We start from the raw sequence: 19909 nt of genomic DNA, 5'->3' as shown, positions 1-19909 counted from the left end.
CAATTTCTGCAGTATTTATACATCTATCAACTGAGTATCTCTACGTAAATATTCTTCCATCTTCGGGCCCCACACGCTAGTCCCTAATTCCGTCGCCATATATACCAACTAATTGTTTTCTAATCCAATTCGCTACACTTTGGGCCGATAGAACTACCAAGAATGTGTTGTTCTTGAGGAGACCGCGGCCGTGTCGGTAACTCGCCGTTTAAAAATGATTCTACTGTTTCATCCTATACCCAATTTGGTTTGAAGAACCACATATGGTGTGCCGTGGGCACATCCCGTTCTTTAATGGGAGCTTCGTAATATAGCCGCGCATCTCCGGACCCACCTCGCTTGCGGAGCCTAAACCTTTTCAGGCTTTTCCAACGCAGATCCCAAATAACTGTGCCTTAGTAAGACCCCTGCACATCAGCGTAATTATCTGGGTCTACTGTACTGTGACCTTGTAAGATTCTATCAAGATGCCTAAAAGCTACAGGCCGGGTATCTTCGACTTACAGTGAAACTTGCGTTTCCAACGAGGTCAGACTATGTCAGGCGACTCATACCCAAGCTACCCCTTAGTAGGACAGGATAGACGACGTATTGGGCATGCTCAGAGCGGCAACCCAAGCTAAACCATGTTCAGAATATTCGCTTCATCAGTAGCAATAATTCTATCCATCAATAAATGGTCGATTTCGTCTGCAAAACCGTGCTCGATAAGGACATTGATAGTGTCTGATCCCGGACGGCGTGCTTTCAAGAGCGATTTTTCACGATCGACGCTGCTATACACTGGAAGGCCAATGCCACGCGCAAGTCCTAGACCCTGGTGGTGGATCGTCGGGAGCAGGTTATTGCGCACAACCTCAACATCACCAGCGAGCTCCTGGAGGCCGCAATAACGGTGAGCGCTTAGCCCGGCCTGGAGGAGGATGGCTATGCAATCAGCCACACATATGCGTTCGAACTTCGCCTCCAGCCAGATCGCAACGTCCCGGGCTGGCACAGTCGCAAGTTTCTCAAACCCCGATTGAGCTTCAAGAAGCTGGCGCCCTTTCTCGTGACCTTCCGCCAAATAGAACCATCCGTCCCGCGCCTTATAAAGACGGTCGAATTCGTTCCAGCCTGGACTGCCCGGTCCACTCGGCTCGTCCCCAGTCCATCCAGCATACTTCATCATGTATGGAAGTTGATGCAAAGTTGCCGTACGTGACAGCGACGCGTTGACCGCCTGCCCCTGACCGGTTGCATCGCGGTGTAGCAAGGCCAAGATTATGCCGAAGGCGTTGAGGTGGCCGGCCGCATTATCGTTCAGATAGGTGGACTGGATCTGAGGCCCCGCAGTTCCCCCATGACGGTGCGCCATGCCCGTCACCATCTGTCCTAACATGTCGTGTCCGCGATACGCTTCTCGAAAGCCGCCATACGAATGAAGAGACATCGTGGACATGATGATTGAGGGATTGATTCCACGCACACTCTGCTCGTCAACTCCCAATCGTAATGCGGCCTTAGGCGTGAAGTTGTGATGTACTACATCTGATTTAGCAATCAGCGCAGCGAGAATATCGCGTCCTTTTAGGCTCTTCAAATCCAAGAACATCATGCGCTTTCCCGCGCTAACGGTTCTGGCGCCAATAAACGCGACCTCGTCATCAGTGAGAGGGTCGACATCGCCGGTGATGATGCCCGGGCGGTCAATCTTAATGACTTCTGCACCATGCTGAACGAGTATCCTGGCGGTTGTCGGTCCAGCCAACAGCGTCGACAGATCCAGAACGCGCAACCCCGCAAGCGGCGGCGTGGGTGCGACAACGTCGATTACTGGTCGCTCCATCTGAGGTTCAAGCCATTCGATCTGTTCTCCTCCTGGCAGAGGCTCGGAATGACGCCCACCGCGGACGAAGGGCCGGCTGACACTTAGGCGCGTAGCAAAGCCGGCTTGAAATGTTTCGCCATATTCACAGTCTTCAACCTGGATAACGCACTCGCTATCAAGAGCATGCTTGTCTTCCAACCATGCTGAAACCGGCTGAGCCAATCCAAGCGCACCCTCGAGTTCTTCTTGACAGAGCTGCTCCCACTCACGAGCTGGCTTCGCTGACAGCAATTTGTTCAAGTCGTCCGACAATTCAAGTATCTCGACTTTATGCATTGATCTGATGTCCCGCCCCGGAAGAAACTTATTCAAGAGTCGCTGCAAGCCTCGCAATGGGGAATCTATATAGACATAATTATTGTCTCCTGCCTTTCGGACACCCATAGCGGCCGGCATCTTAACCACGAGAGTATTTGATAAGGTGCGAGACGGGGGGTCTTCGGCGCCAAAGCCAAGACCTTGAAAGCCAGCCTCGAACAAGGAGACCTCCATTACTTCTCCTCGACCAAATCGCTGCCGCGTGCGCAATGCCGCAACGATCCTGTGAGCTGCGAGGAAGGCTGCGTAATTTGAAGCGAGGGGCAAGGCCGTAAACACGGGGTCCCCTTCGCCACCCCCGGCTCCGAAGCCCAGTGAAGGATAGAGCCCGACCGCGGCGCAGACGATGCCTTCCCATGCTTGCATTGAAGCGCGAGGGTCGTCCGAAGGAAACCCTGGCATCGAACACCATACGAGGCCGGGGTTTGATTCAATAGCAACCTCGGGGTCGAGTCCAAGTTTTCTCATCACCCCGGGTCGAAAGTTCTCGACGATGATGTCGGCACTAGTCATCAGCCGCCTCGCCTGTGAGAGCCCTTCTTCCGTTTTCAGGTCCAGACGGATGTATCTCTTTCCTCGATGCAGGGCAGCGTTTGCAGAGTGGCGCCATGGCGGGCCGGAGGGCGGATCAATGTGAATCACATCGGCGCCATAGTCCGCGAGGAACATTGTGGTCATCGGGGCAGATATATATTGACCGAAGTCAAGTACTCTCACGCCCTTCAGCGCGCCAACGGCCAGGTCGCTTACATTCATCTCGTTCTTCTGCCTAGGAAGATGCGAGTTCCTGAGCGGATTGTTTCTTGCCTCCGGCTCGAACACCAACTTAAAATAGACCGACAAAGTCCAGCGATTCTCCGCCACTTGTCTGAAATAAATCTGATAAATCCTCCTTTATGTAGAATAATATCTTGCTTGTAACGTAGATTCCGAAAAAGAAAATTGCTGTGAGGTAACTCCGTCCCAAAGTGCGAGGGGTACTGACTTTATACCGTTGGTGTCGACTATCATTCGTCAATATTTCGGAATGGTAACGCCGAGGTCATTCGGAACCTCTTTGCGTTTTAGTCCATTGCGTCGGCCTTGTACGGGTAGCTGATCTGATCTACACAGAGACCCCAAATCCCCTCTAGAAGTTTGAGCATGCATATCAGCCGCGCTATATGGAGTCATATTACGTCCGTAATATTATACCGCACCCGTAGTGGGAGTAGCATACATAACCAATGGATGGCAGCACTCATGGTCGTTGGAGTGATTTAATGCAACATGCCGCAAAGATCACCTAAGCCGGTTTATCTACATAGTGCTGTGTAAAATGCGAAGTTTTACTCAACTTTGGGACTCCATCGTGTTAAAAAAAATGCCGGCGCACTGGGCGATCTAAATCGGGATGAGGTGCAATGTGGGGTACGGAGTAATGGGGTAAAGTCTAGCATTTCTCGGAAATCGAGATCCAACAGCACCATGACCCTCAGACCGGAACAGACAGAAAAGGGGCCAACGGACGGATAAGATACGCGGCTTATCTTAAACTGTGGTTAGTCCAACTCGGTCTTCGCCAAAAGCCTCTCTCGGTCCCGAAGCAGAAAATTCCGAGGTGGTTCGGAATGCTATTTTCAAGCTTGCCGTAGACATACGAGGCCATCATATCACATTCAAAAACATTGATTCCGCGGAAATCTGAGCTCGTATATCCTAGCTATGTTTGCCGGAACCTAGTGCTTTATTTTGGAATATATGGACCTAATAGGCTCGGAACTCGTCGCTGACTTTTGCACTATCTGGGGTAAACTTATAATATCTGGGGTCGTGCGGGGAAAAGAGGAGTCTAGATAACGATCTATTATAAGACGCCTTATCTAGTGTAGACCTAGGAAAACCCAGCCTATTGGTTTAGACCTTGACCTAAAATCTAAACCCATGAACCCGTAGGTTTAGGGGTCACATCCAAACCCACACAGTCCAGCTTCACACTTGTTTCGTACTTGAGATAACCACCTTACCAGGAGAGGTACACTTACTTTCTTGTCGCTCGGCACAGTTACTAAGCATAGCTTGACTAGCTGCTACTATCTGGCACTGCCCAACAAGAGTTTATTCTATAGATCCGAGCCCGTGTAAGGCCTAAACGGCAATAGTACGATTGCGACTGAGACTTGAGGACGAGCCTCGACGTACGTATACGACCACTACGAGCGATACTCACCGTGACCAATTAGCGCCGCGTAACACCAAGTTACTAATATATAAGCTATATTTGTTCTATTTACTAAGCTATATAAATTTAAGCAGAAGATAAAGCTTTATTAAGTTTTATTAGAAGGAACCTATAGAGCTAAAAATATACTAATATTAAATATTAGCCCTGGATGAATATAGATTAAATATCTCTAATAAGAATATTCAATAAGAGATACTAATAATTTAACTAAGGATCTTAAGCTTCTTATAGACTTCTAAACATGGCAAGTATAGAGGTAGACACAGGAATGGCTAGGTACCAAAAAGATCAGTCACATATTTTAGAGAAAAACACCCAACAGGAAAGGAGCAGTTCAGCGGCTTACCTATGATTAGGAGGGCTAGAAAGATTTACAAAGCTGTTTCCATTTTCGCGCATCGGTCTTCGTGGTCAATGGTTTAAGAAAAACCGAGCAAAAAGTCACATCCGAATTGGTGACTGAGCTACTTATAGATATAAAAGAACGGAACGGTCTTCGCAAGGTGGGACCTAATTGGTCACACTGAACCAGATGGCTGCTAGTGGACAGACTAGGAAAGACGATTGGTATATTTGAGATCGACCCTAGAGCTCACGTCGACCAATAAACCAGGAAAGTATACTTTGAAGCATGGCGAATCTCGCAGGGCTAATTAATCAGGAGTAATTGGCTTGTTATAGTAGTTTCACGATCCTCATATTCTAGAAGGGGCCTAGTGCTGACCCGGAATCTCATCACGTCGGTAATCCAGTGTCAATCAAGCTGGAAATGTTGGGCTAGTCATTGAGGATAACATCTTGTAGTGATTTCCATTATATTGGATAATACCAATAGGGTGGCAACAACATAGGTGAACGACTGTATAGCGCTTGCACCCGATGCGGATGCCAGTTGGTGGTCCTCCGCTTATACTGGTCATATACTACAACCTGTCGAATATCGGACATGTCAGTCTGGAGCACATGGTCTAGCATGCCTGGCGCTACACCACAAGGCCTAAACATTCAATTTAGCTACATGGGTCATCAGCATCTAGACCTACCCACCCTAACCCTCTGCTCCAGCCCCTCCTAGGCGTTCAACCAACAAGCCTGATCCCGTCATCGACCCAAAACCCCAGACGAGTAGTACCAAGGCCAAACACCGGTGCACTGTAAACCAGTTTACCGTCGTCTATCCTATCAAACCATGGAACCAATATGCTCATCAAGGGTGAACATGCGCCGTAACGGGTGATCAGCGTTCATAAAGAAGGAAGTCAAACAAGACTAGACCCGTTCCCATCTTGCTGTTTTCAACTCAGAGATTCTATTCTGGCTACAATCCTAGTTTCATCACGAGGAAAAGGCCGGTTAAGCCCAAGCAATCTCATAGGAAGTTTACCACGTGGGAATTTGCTCTTGAGAAATCAATAACGGACGAGGTTTGGGACTTGGTAGGGGAGTCCCATGTATGTCAAAACAACCGGAACAAAGCTCTGACTGACACAAGAGAGGGGCCACATATGCGGTATTCGTGCCAGTTAAGAAGCATCTTTCCCTAGCGAATGGGCTTTGTGTCTCTTTTCACAATCCCTTACTTTGGATCGTCTTTGTCTTCCACCTTAGAAGCCTCCGGCTTGCCCTCTGCCGATGATTCCAACTCCAGGGCCTGTACCCCAAGATGAAGGTGGCGATCATCATACACCAGGTCATGGTTGACTTGAACATCCGATATGAACACAGCCACGTGCTCATCATCTCCAAATATTGCGGCCATCTCTTCTAACGGCACCCCTTTGGTCTCAGGAAGGTATATGATGAGGTAGATCACTCCCAGACTGGCAACAACAATAAAGACCAAAAAGAATTTCCAGCCAACATTGGCAAATGCAGTTGCCGTTACTTGCGTGTATACCAAGTCTGTGATTGCGATAGTTGCGACTGCCAGCGACACTCCTTTGGACCGCATATGGTTCGGGAAAAGCTCGCTGTAGTACACAACACCGCAGACGTCAACTCCTATGCTGTATACGGCCTCAAAGAGGTAGCTATATCCCCAGGCGTCGGTGTTAGTTGGCTTTAAAATATAGAGTAAATATGGGATGGGGAGGTCTTACAATGCCGCCACACCCATTGCAAGTCCTGCCTTGTTTGGGTTCTCTGGAATGGGTGATGCGTAGTTGGCAACAATTACGGCTTCAATGATGAGGAAGACAGAGCAGAGGGCAACACTGCCTATCATCAGAGGCCTACGACCTAATCTGTCCATTGTTGCCGCACCTAGCGTTGTAAACCAAATGTATTAGCCAAGCATTACCGAATAATGTATTAATTAGGCGATAGCTGACTTACCAAGTCCGTTAAAGACAATTCCCACCGTCATCCACCCGCATTGGAGCTTCAGCTGGTCGAGAGTGCCATAGCCCAAGGCGGAGTAGAACGTCGGCCCATAATTGTTAACCACTAGAGCGGCTGTACTTTGCCCGATAAAGGCATAAGCACAGGCAAGAACAACTCTTTTCCGATATGACGCTCTTGTGAACAGTTCTTTCCACGATGGCTCCAAAGCACGATCCTGCTCGCTCTGCATTTTCATCTGGTAGAACTCCCCCTGCGCATACTCTTGGTTGGGACTGTCACCGACTCGATGCAGATCCATTATGATCGTTCGGGCTTCATCCGTACGGCCGTTCATCAGGAGCCAGCGTGGGGACTCAGGAAGGATAAACAAAAGTAGGAGCATGAACACCGGGAAGATGAGGGCTAGCCCAAGTGGGCCTCGCCACTGCGTGGATTCGTTATGGGCAGAGTTAAAAGCCAAGCCCATGTACATGGCAAGACCGTATCCCAGGCAAATCCCAATACCGTTCATTCCCACGAAGAATCCTCGCAGCTGAGGAGGTGACAATTCCGACGTGTAGACTGGGACTTTAGTTTGTTTGTTGAATTAGTGGACTTGGTGCGATAGGCGTAAGGGGAACGTAAAAAGAACATACTCAGTGCCATGAACGCCCAGGACCCAGCACCAATGAAGAATCGGAATGCGATGAACATTCCAATATTTTGAGAGGCGCACGCGACAGCTCCACCAACAATGCATAGAACGGAACCATAAACTACTCCCATTCTTCGGCCAAACCTGTCCATAATCCAACTCCCAAGAAGAATACCGAAGAAAGCTCCAGCTTGGAACACACCATTTGTTGCCCCAATCAATCCATTTGAATTTGGGCTTGCTTTGCCTTCTTTGTCAATGAGCTTCATGTAGGTTAGAAAGGCGGGCTGAGCCAGGATTGTGGAAATAATGGATGCTGGATAGCCATAGGCTATTTGACCGCAGGATAGCAGGCAACATAACCAAAAGTTCTTCCAGTTCCACTGGCGATTGGGCTTAGGATCTTCGTGCATATCAGATTCAGGGATATTCAAGTTTAATAAGGCTGTAATTAAAGCTCCATTCGCGATTCTACATTTGTAATGATCGAGGAGGCACAAGGCGGGAAACCATTGCATTTGGCTTATTGCCAATTCGAAACTCTAGTTCTGCCTCAGGACAAAATAGTCTTAGTCTCACCGAGGGATACAAGTTACCTATGCCTCACCAGGGTCTGTTGACTTGTTTCTTTTAGTTCCGCGGATTTCGGAATAACGTACGGGTCTGGAGCCAACCTTTCTGCTATAACTTGCCCTTCTTCCAAAATGACTGACGAGTGATCAAACTTTAACCGCCTATTCGGACCCATAGCCTCGGCTATAAATCTAACCGGTGGCAGACGAAAGGCCTAACCTTTCTTGATGTCACTAAAGGGGCGGGGAAATGGGAAATACGGGGACCCCTGCGGGGAACTCTGCGGGGAAATCCTTTGGGAACTAAAGCAATAGCCTTAATTGGTGTAGATCAACCAAAGACCCCGGTGGATCTTTTCCGGTACGGGCAAAGGCGGACCTTATCAAAACTGGTCTTACTTGATAAAAGCTTATATCTACCCGAAACTCTACACGCAGTATGAAGCATGTTCCGATTGGCAAAGCAAGTTGCTTTCGTAATGAAAGCAACATCCATTCGTTCATTAGACTACTTCCATTAGCAGCGTTAGGGCGACATCTGAGTGAAGACCTGGGAAGACGGCAAGCTAGACCTTGGGTGTTGCTGACCGTGTAGCCACTAGTATCTTGTAAAATCATGTAGATAATGAATCTGAAATTATACAATTCTTTGCATTGGCTTCTATGGCCATAGCTGGGTGTACAAGAACGCATAGCATAGCAGATTTCGCGACCGAACTGGCTCTCAATCCACGGCTTCCGATCCCACTCGACTTTGTACCGCCCCCTGGCGGCTACTCAGGCTTGCGATCCGTGAGTGTAACGGATCCCACGGTTTTTCATTTCCCGCTGATTACTGGCTCATGCATCGTGTCCAATGATCGCGATCACTGGATCTACGACCCAAGATTCCTAGCTCCTGTCTCCGAACCTTGGCCCTTTTTGTCAATTTGTTTACCGCGTAGGCCTCCCCTCTGATGTACTTAAAAGGTTTTGTGACCAAATATTATCCAAACCCCGGTCCTTACGTGCCGACACTTCAAATTCATTTGGAATGGAGAGATACCTCACATATGAACCATCATAATAAAGGGACGGGTACGGTACCCACATCTCCTACTGTAGGTAGTTGAGACCCACTTGGCTGTCCAGGGAGAGATCCTATTGATGTCTTGGCATACAGCCGGCCCGAAGTCCCCGCTTGTTCGTTCCTAGTAAGCCATCCAGACCTTGTTCTCAAGATAAAGTTGAACACTCAATACATTTCCGCGGCCAGAAGGCCACCTGATAGTAAGGCTGACAAGAGGACTGGCCTGGAGTGGAGTCTTACCTCTACTCCAGAAAGAGAAGTGGTGTCTACATCTCATCGTTATCTAACTTGTTTGATGACGGACAACAGGGCTAATTTCATCGTCAAGCCCATATCATGGCTTCCCAGGCTATTCATGGACATTTTGTGGGACTCCATAACCATCGGAGGTTTGTCCCAGGTAGTCAGGGTAATTGTCAGAGTCACATGATCTCTCTGGACTATATCCAGCGCTTGACTGCCAGATGGCATTTCTCTTCCTTCCATATCTCTCTCCATAGCATGTTCCGTACAGTTCCATGCTCTCCTTCGCCCCCTCTTCTTTCCCCTTCTGACAAAAATTATTGGCCGGAGGGACGAGCCATGAGGTGATAATCTGAGCTCCACCGCTGACTCGAGCAGTAGTCTAGCCTTCGTCGAGCTTGAAGACCGTCGCATGCGTGTTGCTGAAACCAAGATCTTGAATCCTGATGGCTCGGTCCCACATGCCATCCAAATACCGAGGATTTGCTCCATTTTGACCGTGTCCTCCGGAATGACATAAAGCAGAGAAGCCGGCGGCGTCGCGCCTTTTGTTGTGATTCATCTCATCGGCTTAATCTTTTTTTTTTTTTTTTTTTTTTTTTTTGCCAATTGAGTTTGAAGATTTTCACTTGCGGGAGGAGATCGCTAGTTCAACTTTACCAGTGTTGTTCAGTCATATCGAAGAGAAAAAGTCCAAAGTATTATAGGAGTAGACTTCTCAAAAGTTCTCACCCATATCACCCACACTCAACCTAAAAACATCTGGATCGCCGTTTTAGAGTGATGGAAGTAGAGAGGGCTCATCGAGAATTGGCCGCGTTTAGCATGTGGCTTAAGTACAGCTGAGAGGATGGGAAGCCCTGTTCTCCACACCCTATGGTCGTATGTACTAGATTGAACGCTGGGGGGAATTATATCCTCAGGTTAGAGTCGCAGTCTGGGTGATTATGCCCGTGCGACAAATGGCGAGTGCTGCTTAGCATCGCGCGGCCGCGGGTAAGAAAGGTGAGTGCTCTGTAGATGAGGCGAGAATCAATTGAGTCGCCTGACCACTGCACTTGTAAGAGAGTAAAATAGCCCACCCAACACAGAACGCGTCAATTGATCACGACCTAGACCCTTCTTTTTTAACCGCCCCTCATGCCACCAATTTTCCAATTCGCAAGTCGTAACTAAACCTCATAGAATTCAGCGAAAAGGAGGGTAGGAGTTACAGACTATTAAAAAAAGGTCTTGGCAAAATCAGGCATCACACGGGCCCATATGGATTTTATGGTGTGGCGTGGGCCCTGGAATTCTAGGATGGTGCACCGTATGCCGAAGCCTACCCCATTCTCACCCCATTGTAAAAACTTCTTAATATATCATCCACACTCACCTAACAAAACCTCCGTCGCCGCTCTAGTGTAATAGGGTTGTAGAAGGTATTGGCCATGCGAGTTAACGTGGCTTATTTGCAGTCAATACTTGGGTGTGTATCGTCCGGTAACAAATACGCGACCGCTGTTTAGCGCCGCGCGACGATTGATAGTAAGGCTGAGTGCACAACAGACAGGTACCGCATAGATCTCTGTGAGGGCATTTCCAGCTAGGATATCATTGGGCCACAAATTCTTAACTGAAACAGCTGAAACAAATTAAATTTTGACATCTGCTCACTCGATGAGTTTGAATACTATTTCTAGCATTCGACTCATGGAAGCGCCTCAAAAGGGACCCGCATCCTCCCCCTCCCGTAAGCAGAAGTCGCCATGGGTCCATACTATCTGACTTAGAGCCCCCACAAGCCTCTTGAAAGGCTCGTTCCTCCCCCCGCCCTCTTTTTCTTCCTATCTCCGCCACTCCCCGAGTTAGTCTTTCTGGTCCTTTACCTAGACAACGTCTTACTACTACACTTCTTTAGGTACGGGAGAAGCCCAGCATTTAGTATGCGACACGGTAAAAAGTATTAATATGTTAAAAAAAACAGCAACTTATACCCTCACCGCATAGACGAGATTGCAGAAGCGACACCAAATCCTTTATAATTGGCAAAGGTGTCCAGAGCAACACGCACCAAAGATGAGTTTAGATCGTGAAGAAATTCTGGAAGCATTCCAGCGAGCAACAGCCGAATTGAAATTCTGTCCCAACCGCGTATGGTCTATTGGGGGAGAGAAGCTTCCAGATTTATTGCCTAATAGCAATTTGATGTCATCCGCGTTCTCCAGGCGCGAGCGACAGGGAAGTCATAGCGAGGAAAATAATCACGAGCTATGTACATTCGACTTTTGTGAGTACTCGCAACGTGACTTCACAGCGATTCAACAGCGACACGAGTGCAAAGATGTCACCAGTTGCATAAAGCTACGTGGTATGTTTCCAAGAGGGATATTGAATGAAGCTGCAAGTCATGGAAGATCAACGGTGTGGAAATTGGCTGGAAATACCATGCTTGAGCCTCCGCTCCCATATATGGCAGTTTCTCATGTCTGGTCAGACGGAACTGGAGCCGGGGCGTGGCGGGATGGAGAAGTTAACGAATGCATGTACAAGTTTTTCCGAGATATTGCAGAGCAGTTCCAATGTGAGGGAATCTGGTGGGATACTATTTCCATTCCGAGAGAGAAGACCGCCAGGACCAAAGCCATTCGGAAAATTCAGAGCAATTACCAGGACGCCCGAATCACCTTGGTGCATGATTGTTTCCTCCGGAACTGGGATTGGGATCCAGAAACTGCATGCTTTGCTATACTGATGTCCCCTTGGTTCAGTCGAGGCTGGACCGCTCTCGAATTAGCCAAGTCTTCTAAGGTGAAAGTGATCTTTAAAGGGCGTTACGGCCCCATCATAAAAGATCTTGACGAAGAGATTCTTGCTCAAGAAAACGACCCTGATAGTCCACGCAAAAGGGCATCTCAGATCATTAAGAATCTACGGAAGGAATTCACGTCTTTGAATGATCTTTTGACCGTTTTGGGCCCACGTTACACGTCTTGGTCCAAAGATCTAGCCACAATTTCCGCACTGCTAGTCGGCGTTGTACCGGATGAACTGCAGCAAAATACATACAGAAGTATCCTACGAAAGTTAGGCCGACTTTCACCTGGACACCTCTTCCATAACACTGCGACCATGTCCATAGGACTCAGCTGGTGCCCAGCCAGTTTGTTCAACATACCTCTGGACATGTCATCGGAAGCTAGCCTGATTATCTCCGACGATGGAGTTCGAGGGAAGTGGCGTGTCAACCCTGTGGAGGCAATGCTTGAAGATAATTGTTTGTGGGATTTTTCGCATCCTCTAATAAGACGGCTGCTCCAAAAAGCCCTCAAACAGCCTGAAAATTGCTGGCTCTTAGCCAAGTGCGGGAATAAACCAGTGAAAGAGGCTCTGCTCGTGAAGAAAATCCAGAACGCGCGATGCCAATACGTTGGTGCCCTTTATTTCCGCCAAGAGCTTTCAGTGGAGAACATCGATGAGTGGGTCGAAAAAGAAGTGATTATATCAAATGCTCCGGACAGCAAAGATACGAGGCCTGAATACCTTCGCGATAGGATCAGTAGAGACCGCATAGACAAAGTTGGCTCTGGCATTCACCTGATTGAGGAAGGGGAGAACCAAAACCTTCCAGAACTCGAGGCATTGCGGCGTGGAGTATGGAGAGGAGATCATATGGTGGTATCGAAGCTGGGCCTAAAATCCCATTTACATATTGCCGATTCACTTGGACGGGGGCTGCTTCATCTTGCTTCCGAAAGAGGGGACACGATGATGATGGAGGTCTTGCTTCAAAGGGCTGATTTGAAGGCGGCGTGCAACAAAGGGCAATCTGCACTGCATCGAGCTTGTTGGGGAGGCTCTGCAGCAGCTGTGAGGCTCTTGTTAAGTCACAACAACGAAACAAATGTGAAAGACACCGATAACAACACGCCGCTTCACATAGCAGCACAGATGGGATTTGAACCGATTGTGAAAATTCTCATTATCGAACAAAACACTTTTGTCAATGCAAAAGGATGCAATGATCTCACACCTCTCCACTATGCAGCAATTAACGGACACAAAGAAGTGGCGGAGTTGCTGCTAAATACCGGTGCTGAGCTCAATGCGAGAGACAGTAAAATTGGCTGGACGCCATTACACTGTGCAGCTGCGATTGGGGACGTGGAATTGGTGGAGTTGCTCATCGCAAGCGGCGCCGACGTTAGCGAAAAAGATCGCGAGGTTGGCTGGACACCACTGCATCTCGCAGCAATGAATGGGCAGCAAGAATTGCTGGAGTTGCTAGTGAAAAGTGGTCCCAATTATAAAGCTAAAGATAGCTACGGTTGGACGCCACGGCAATTTGCAGAAATAAATGGGCAATCCGAAGCTGTCAATTTCCCCCCTGCCAGAGATGAGGGCACCCTCGCAACCAATAAACGCTGGACACCATTACATTGCATGGCAATAGAAGGCCCAAAGCAGTTACTAAAGTTCTTGGTCACAAGCGGCACAGATTTTGATTTGCATCATAAAGATGAAAATTGGTCGCCAATATTGTTCGCTGCAAAGAATGGGCTCAGTGCTGCAATCAAGTGGATGCTTCAAGAGAACGCCGACTTGGAGATGAAGGATGAGTTTGGTGATACGCCGCTATTAGCAGCTGCTGCGAAGGGGCATGAGGCTATCGTTGATCTACTGATTAAACGGGGTGCCAGAATCAGAGCAAGGGGTGCATATGGTTTCACGCCTATATCAAAAGCCGTGAAGGAGGGACACGCGGGCGTTGTTGAAATTTTGATTGAGAATGGCGCCAAGGCTGAGGGAGAGAGATCCGATCGTCTAATCCCCCTATCGTGGGCGTCTAGGATGGGACATCTGGGTGTTGTTGAATTGTTACTTGAGAAAGGCGCTAAAGTGGACGGAAACGGATCTAACGACAGTGATGATGGGTGGAGTGAAGATGAGGGAGGTGACCACGTCAGAAGTGATGATGGAATTGATGACGAGGAAAGTGATGATGGGTTTAGTGATGATGATGATGATCGGAATTTTGATGAACTGCCTGATGCGCCTGATTGGCTAATCGGCATTGGCAAACCTAAGGCAAAAAGCGATTGTGGCATGACGCCGCTGTCCTGGGCCGCTAGAATGGGGCATGAGGCTGTTGCTAAATTGCTACTTCAGAAAGGCGCCAAAATCAAGGGAAATGCTGATGGGGATAGTCCGCTATCATGGGCCGCTAGGAAGGGGCACGCGGCCGTTGCTGAACTACTGCTTGAGAAGGGTGCTCAGGTCAATGGAGAGGATTTTGATGACCGGGCCCCCCTATCATGGGCGGCTAATAGGGGGCACTTAGCTGTTGTTGAACTGCTACTTGATAAAGGCGCTACATTGGATGGACATGGATATCCAGACAATGAGTCAGATGGAGATGAATATGGTCGGACGCCGCTATTATGGGCCGCTAAGGGGGGATATCCGGATATTGTTGCTCTGCTGCTTCAGAAAGGCGCCGATATCGAGGCGAAGGATGAGGAGAATCTAACGCCACTATTTCATGCCATTGAAAATGGGCATCAGGCTGTTGTTGAACTTCTGCTTCAGGAGGGCGCGAACTTCGAGCAAAGATTAAATGATCTCGCGACGCCGTTACAGGCCGCTGTTGCGATGGGATATTTGGCTATTGTGACGCTACTGCTTCAAAAAGGTGCTGACATGGAGGCTAAAGGTCCTGATGGTCGGACGTCGCTGTTTGCTGTCATCGACGAGGGGGATGAAGCTATCTCTAAATTGCTAATTCAGAGAGGCGCCAACATCGAGGCAGTGGATGCTCATGGGAGAACGCCACTGATATATGCCGCTCATAAGGGGCGCGAGGCCATCATTAAATTACTGCTTCAAAAAGGCGCTAGGATCGAGGCACGGGAAAAATATGGTCGGACGCCGCTATTAGCTGCTGCTCGGAATGGGTTTGAGGCTGTTGTCAAGTTGCTGCTTCAGAATGGTGCCAATATCGAGTCCCAGGAGAGCTATGGTCGGACGCCACTGGTTTATGCCACCGAGAAGGGGCATGAGGCTATTGTGATATTACTGCTTCAGGAAGGTGCCAACATCGAGGCAGCAGACCATTTTGGCTGGACGCCACTGATCTTTGCCGCTGATAAGGGGCATGAGGCTATTCTTACATTGCTTCTTCAGAAAGGCGCCAATATCGAGGCACGACAGAAATATGGTTGGACGCCGCTATTAGCTGCTGCTCGGAATGGGTTTGAGGCTGTTGTCAAGTTGCTGCTTCAGAATGGTGCCAATATCGAGTCCCAGGAGAGCTATGGTCGGACGCCACTGATCTATGCCACCGAGAAGGGGCATGAGGCTGTTGTGATATCACTGCTTCAGCAAGGTGCCTACATCGAGGCAGTGGATCATCATGGCTGGACACCACTGATCTTTGCTGTTGATAAGGGGAATGAGGCTATTGCTGCATTACTGGTTCAGAAAGGCGCCAACATTGAGGCAGTGGATAAACGCGGCCGGACGGCACTGCAATTTGCCATCAAGAACAAACATCGGGCCATTACTGCACTTCTACTTCAGGAAGACGCCAAAATTGAAACAGAGGATAAACATGACTTAACGCAGCTCTCGGCGCGTGACAACATGCTGGTTGAGGATCGGAGGAGATACAAAAGAAAGGAACGAGACCAATGGAAACAATCCCTTCCTCTGGACGTCGTTGAGATAAGAAAGCAAGAAAGGAGAAGACGAAGAAGCCTTGAAGTATGTAGATCAACAGACTCATTAGTCGCTTAACTCTGACTCGGGCAAATTCGACAGCAGTTCTCACGGGTTGCTGAAATGGGACACGGTTATTTCAAGCTCGATGCGACATCGCCTTGTGATCCTCAGATCTGACCCTCAAGATTGTATCATCTTCAAAGACAGAATCTTCATTGGATTTTGATGTAAATATAGTGGCCTTCATTGCAGTTTGCGCTTGAAATTTTTATCAGACCGACCTACAGTGGCTTCAGAGATCTTTTTTTCCTTCGGCAACATTAGACTGCTAGAAATTACCCCGTGCTAGTAAGAACGTGTGATGAATATAGCACTCCTGTCACCTAGCAGAATTAAACTCTACGGACGTACGAGGAAGTGTACAGAACGTATGTGGTGGTAACATGTGGTATGAAGGAAGAAGTCTAAGCTACTGAAAGTGAAGGGATATAGTGGCATAGGTCAGGTGGCCCAACAGAAACAATAGTTTGCATGGGTACGAATCGTTTATTGCATCGTTAAGTGGCATTGCAGTAGCAAAGAACTATCCTTGCTGGGCGGACCCGACTTTGAGCTGCTTCTCTTTTCGCTTCACATATTCTTCATATTTCTTTTGGGCAAGTAAAGTCCGCCTCAACTCCACATTGGGAACTTTATAATTCCACCACGCAGTTTCCCAGTCGCGAAATTCACCGGGGAAGAATTCTTTCAAGAGTGCTTTGCCAAACCCTTCATACGCGATCTCTAGCTCCATCAGTGTCCACATTACCTTGGCTTCTGCGAATACGGAAGGCAAAGGCTCTGATAATGCTGCCGTTTGTCCGGCGTGCGTATACGGAGCCGCCAATTTGATCGGTACGCCCAACATGTCTGGGCGGCGCGGCGCTCCTGCAACCACAAGATTATGCAGCATTCCCAGGCCGCCAATGGCAAGCAAATACCAAGTGTGGGTTTGAATCCCAGTGCTGCAAACAAGTAGTGCAAGCCAGCAAAGCGCGAAAATCACGGTCAAAGCTCGAGTGGCCTGTTCGGACTCCAGGACCCTGGCCCGCCGATTCTCCCCATCGTCCCCGTCGGCATGGGTCTGTCCTCCTGCGAGATCTTCCAAATCAAACCCGTCCACATGTCCCCGGATTATCACCACGTGCTGCGTTCCGTTGCCTAGTGTTATTGCCACATCTTTATGCGCACTGTTCTTGCGACAGCCCCATTTCTCCCTGCGCCACTGCGGGAGCGCCCCATACAGATAAGCAAGCACGGTGCCCCCGGCGGTTACTAGCAAAATCCGCCAATCATCATCCATCGCGAAGGGGATGATGCTAATGCCGAGCTGTATGAGAGAGACTCCGAGCCCTAGCGACCAGACCCAGTCGTGACCTGGGCGGCCGGCTTTGTTGGGTGGTCTCGTTGTTCCTGTTGGACCCACATCCCAGTCATACACAGCCACACACAGGGGCGCCTTCACACCGCGCGCCGATCTCCCCGTCCCGGCGACCCCATCCCGGGGCGCGAGAGCGGCCCGCTCCTCGTCCGGGATTTTAATAGCCAGGTCTTGTATGCACGTCCGAACTTCCGGCGCCATCCAATACTCATAAGTCTGGAACAGACGCCCGAGTGTCCATGATCTATTGAGGCGCCGGTAACCGGAGGTGAGATTGATGACCAGGAGAGTCGGGAGGGGGCTGTCGGGCATCAGTCGATTCTCCCCAGCGGCTGAAAGGATGGCGGAGATCGCAAAAGCGGCCCATCCGTATGAAAAGGTCACCGGGGTCAAGATCCCGCCGGACATGGCACCAAGAGCGCATCGGACCACCTCGCCGCCGACTATTAGGAGCACCGTAAAGACGTCGGACGGTTCTTTCCACTGTGCACGAAGGGCTGCCGCTGTAGATGGCATGATTGGATCGAGCAGTCGTTGCTCTAGAGCCAGTGAGACATGAGCATGTATCAAGGACCAACCCAAAGCGTAACACAATTTACACGAGTTCGCTCTCCAGATCAGGTGATAAAAGGGGGTGGAGAAAATAAGTCTGGGATAGCCAGCACACATACTATTACCGCGCTAGAATTGAAGATGACCCCACCTAGGTTCTCACCTCAGATTGCCCCGAAGGGCGCTGAATAGAGCGGCGAGCCGCCACGACTGATACCGTAGGCGCTAGGTGTACCATCAGCATTACAAAATAAGTGTTTCTTGTTTTGGTTGGCTGGAGAAATGGCTCTTTTTCCGGCTATCTTCCACCTGTGTATTCCAAATATCCCCGAAGCCCGACCCTCTACCTCCTCTCGCCGTGCTGGCTTTTCCCGACAAATTTTGCCTGTGTTGATCACGAAATTGGTCCAGCCCAGACTGCCTTTATCTCCTCTAATTCGTAGTGGTAAAACCTGGCCATAATTCTTGCTTTTGAAGAGTGAGCTCTAGGCAAGCCTAGAGCTAGTCTATAATGAAGAGATATTCAGAGTAAGATCATTATATATCGCTCACTTAGCTCTTACTTCCTCTATATTAAATGAGAAGAAGAATCTCTCTCTTTTGATTCTTTCTAGGCTTCGGCATATGGTGCACCATCTAAAAATTCCAGGGCCCACGCCACACCATAAAATCCATATGGGCCTATATGATGCCTGATTTCGCCTGATTTCGGTCTGATTTTGCATTTTTTTGCCAAGACCTTTTTAAAATTACAGTCCGTTCTGGTCTATATATATATTATTACATACTCAAAAATGTAGAGCAAGGGTGTAGTAACGAGAGTACCCAGCGGCGGGGGAAGTTCGTCAAATTTTCACCTAATCAAATTTTCAATCTTGCAAGTCGACAACCTTGGAACACTTCACAGCACAATTATTCATGAACAGAGCGATGATCAAGGAGATACATTCATAGACGGTCGACTTATGGCATTTGCATACAACTGCCCATGGATACAGGCAACCACTTCATTCAACAGAGTAGACATCAATATCAACATGATTCGGAATATTGGGTTTACGAAGCTCGCCCACAAAAACAGTCCGATTCAACCAGTCATAAGGGCCGCTACGAACTTCAAATCGGGGGTTGGTCTTCGCGTACCACTGATCCTCAGCGACCTTCTCAGATCCATCGTTTCTTCGGAATTTTCGAATCCATCCTTCATTCGTGACACTGATGGGAACTCCGTCGGAAGACTCGATAGTGTATTTCGCAAAGAGGTGCCCGATTCCATCCTGCCGGAGAACATTCCAGTCTCCACCTCCCGGGAGAATAGTGGCTGTCAACTTCGGGCCTTCGACTGTTCCTCCTGTGATCGGGATAAATTTTCGGGATCCACATGGTGTATCTCCAAATTCAAGAGCTGGTGATAGGTCCACGTGTAGAGTGAACGCGAATTCTAGAGTAGGTGGCATTGTGAAAGCCGTCGCCCTGTATGCTAGAGGAAAGGTAGTCGATGTTGGGTTGACGTGGGTAATTTCCGAGTGCGCAAAGCTAATTTGTTTGGATTGGGTGATCATGGAACGTTATGTGCAGCATAAAGATAGGATTTCTGCGGTGAATCAGAAGAGATATACGATGGTGAGGGGTCCCGACGAGACTAGACTAGATCGAACTAGTAGCTTAGTTCGTAGCCGAGGTACCTGCGTCCACTCTTTCAATGCGGTCTACTCGAAGTCACCAACATTAGTTTGAAATATCCGCGTTCTGTAAGGGGAGAATGCCCATTCAAGTCACAATCTTAATCATTTGAATCCGTTCTCCACCCTAGTAGTTGTGTTCAATTGCGTAGAATGAACGGAAAACGCCCAGCAATTGGGACCTGGGCCATATCTCCAGTATATCCCTTCTTTCAAGCCGGATATGATAGATGCTCATACATAAATTTGTTATTTCCTGCTTACCATGGAGAGTTGATTG

General features: G+C 48.7%; 5 protein-coding genes across 5 annotated transcripts; 1 reads left to right on the top strand and 4 right to left on the bottom strand.

The window, feature by feature from the left end:
- Positions 1-619: 619 nt before the first annotated feature.
- On the bottom strand, positions 620-2866 carry N7503_007841 (CoA-transferase family III; the record flags this gene model as incomplete). The annotated part of the gene is made up of 1 exon (XM_057067388.1): positions 620-2866. One exon carries the CDS (start codon positions 2864-2866, stop codon positions 620-622), a length of 2247 nt encoding a protein of 748 aa, XP_056921069.1.
- Positions 2867-5988: 3122 nt separating this feature from the next.
- N7503_007840 (uncharacterized protein) lies at positions 5989-7658 on the bottom strand (the record flags this gene model as incomplete). The annotated part of the gene is made up of 4 exons (XM_057067387.1): positions 5989-6442; positions 6512-6674; positions 6747-7316; positions 7391-7658. 4 exons carry the CDS (start codon positions 7656-7658, stop codon positions 5989-5991), a joined length of 1455 nt encoding a protein of 484 aa, XP_056921068.1.
- Positions 7659-11334: 3676 nt separating this feature from the next.
- Positions 11335-16050, top strand: N7503_007839 (ankyrin repeat domain-containing protein; the record flags this gene model as incomplete). The annotated part of the gene is made up of 1 exon (XM_057067386.1): positions 11335-16050. The coding sequence occupies one exon, from the start codon at positions 11335-11337 to the stop codon at positions 16048-16050; it is 4716 nt and encodes a 1571-aa protein (XP_056921067.1).
- A 508-nt stretch (positions 16051-16558) lies between these two features.
- N7503_007838 (uncharacterized protein) lies at positions 16559-17911 on the bottom strand (the record flags this gene model as incomplete). Its single annotated transcript, XM_057067385.1, has 1 exon — positions 16559-17911. One exon carries the CDS (start codon positions 17909-17911, stop codon positions 16559-16561), a length of 1353 nt encoding a protein of 450 aa, XP_056921066.1.
- Positions 17912-18954: 1043 nt separating this feature from the next.
- Positions 18955-19404, bottom strand: N7503_007837 (DUF3237 domain-containing protein; the record flags this gene model as incomplete). Its single annotated transcript, XM_057067384.1, has 1 exon — positions 18955-19404. The coding sequence occupies one exon, from the start codon at positions 19402-19404 to the stop codon at positions 18955-18957; it is 450 nt and encodes a 149-aa protein (XP_056921065.1).
- Between the last annotated feature and the right edge of the window lie 505 nt (positions 19405-19909).

The sequence above is a fragment of the Penicillium pulvis genome, assembly GCF_028828015.1.
Source record: "Penicillium pulvis strain IBT 33274 chromosome Unknown contig_5_segment0_segment0, whole genome shotgun sequence".
Lineage (NCBI taxonomy): Eukaryota > Fungi > Ascomycota > Eurotiomycetes > Eurotiales > Aspergillaceae > Penicillium > Penicillium pulvis.
Note: the sequence above shows the minus strand (reverse complement) of the source record. Positions and strands in the feature narration are given on the sequence as shown.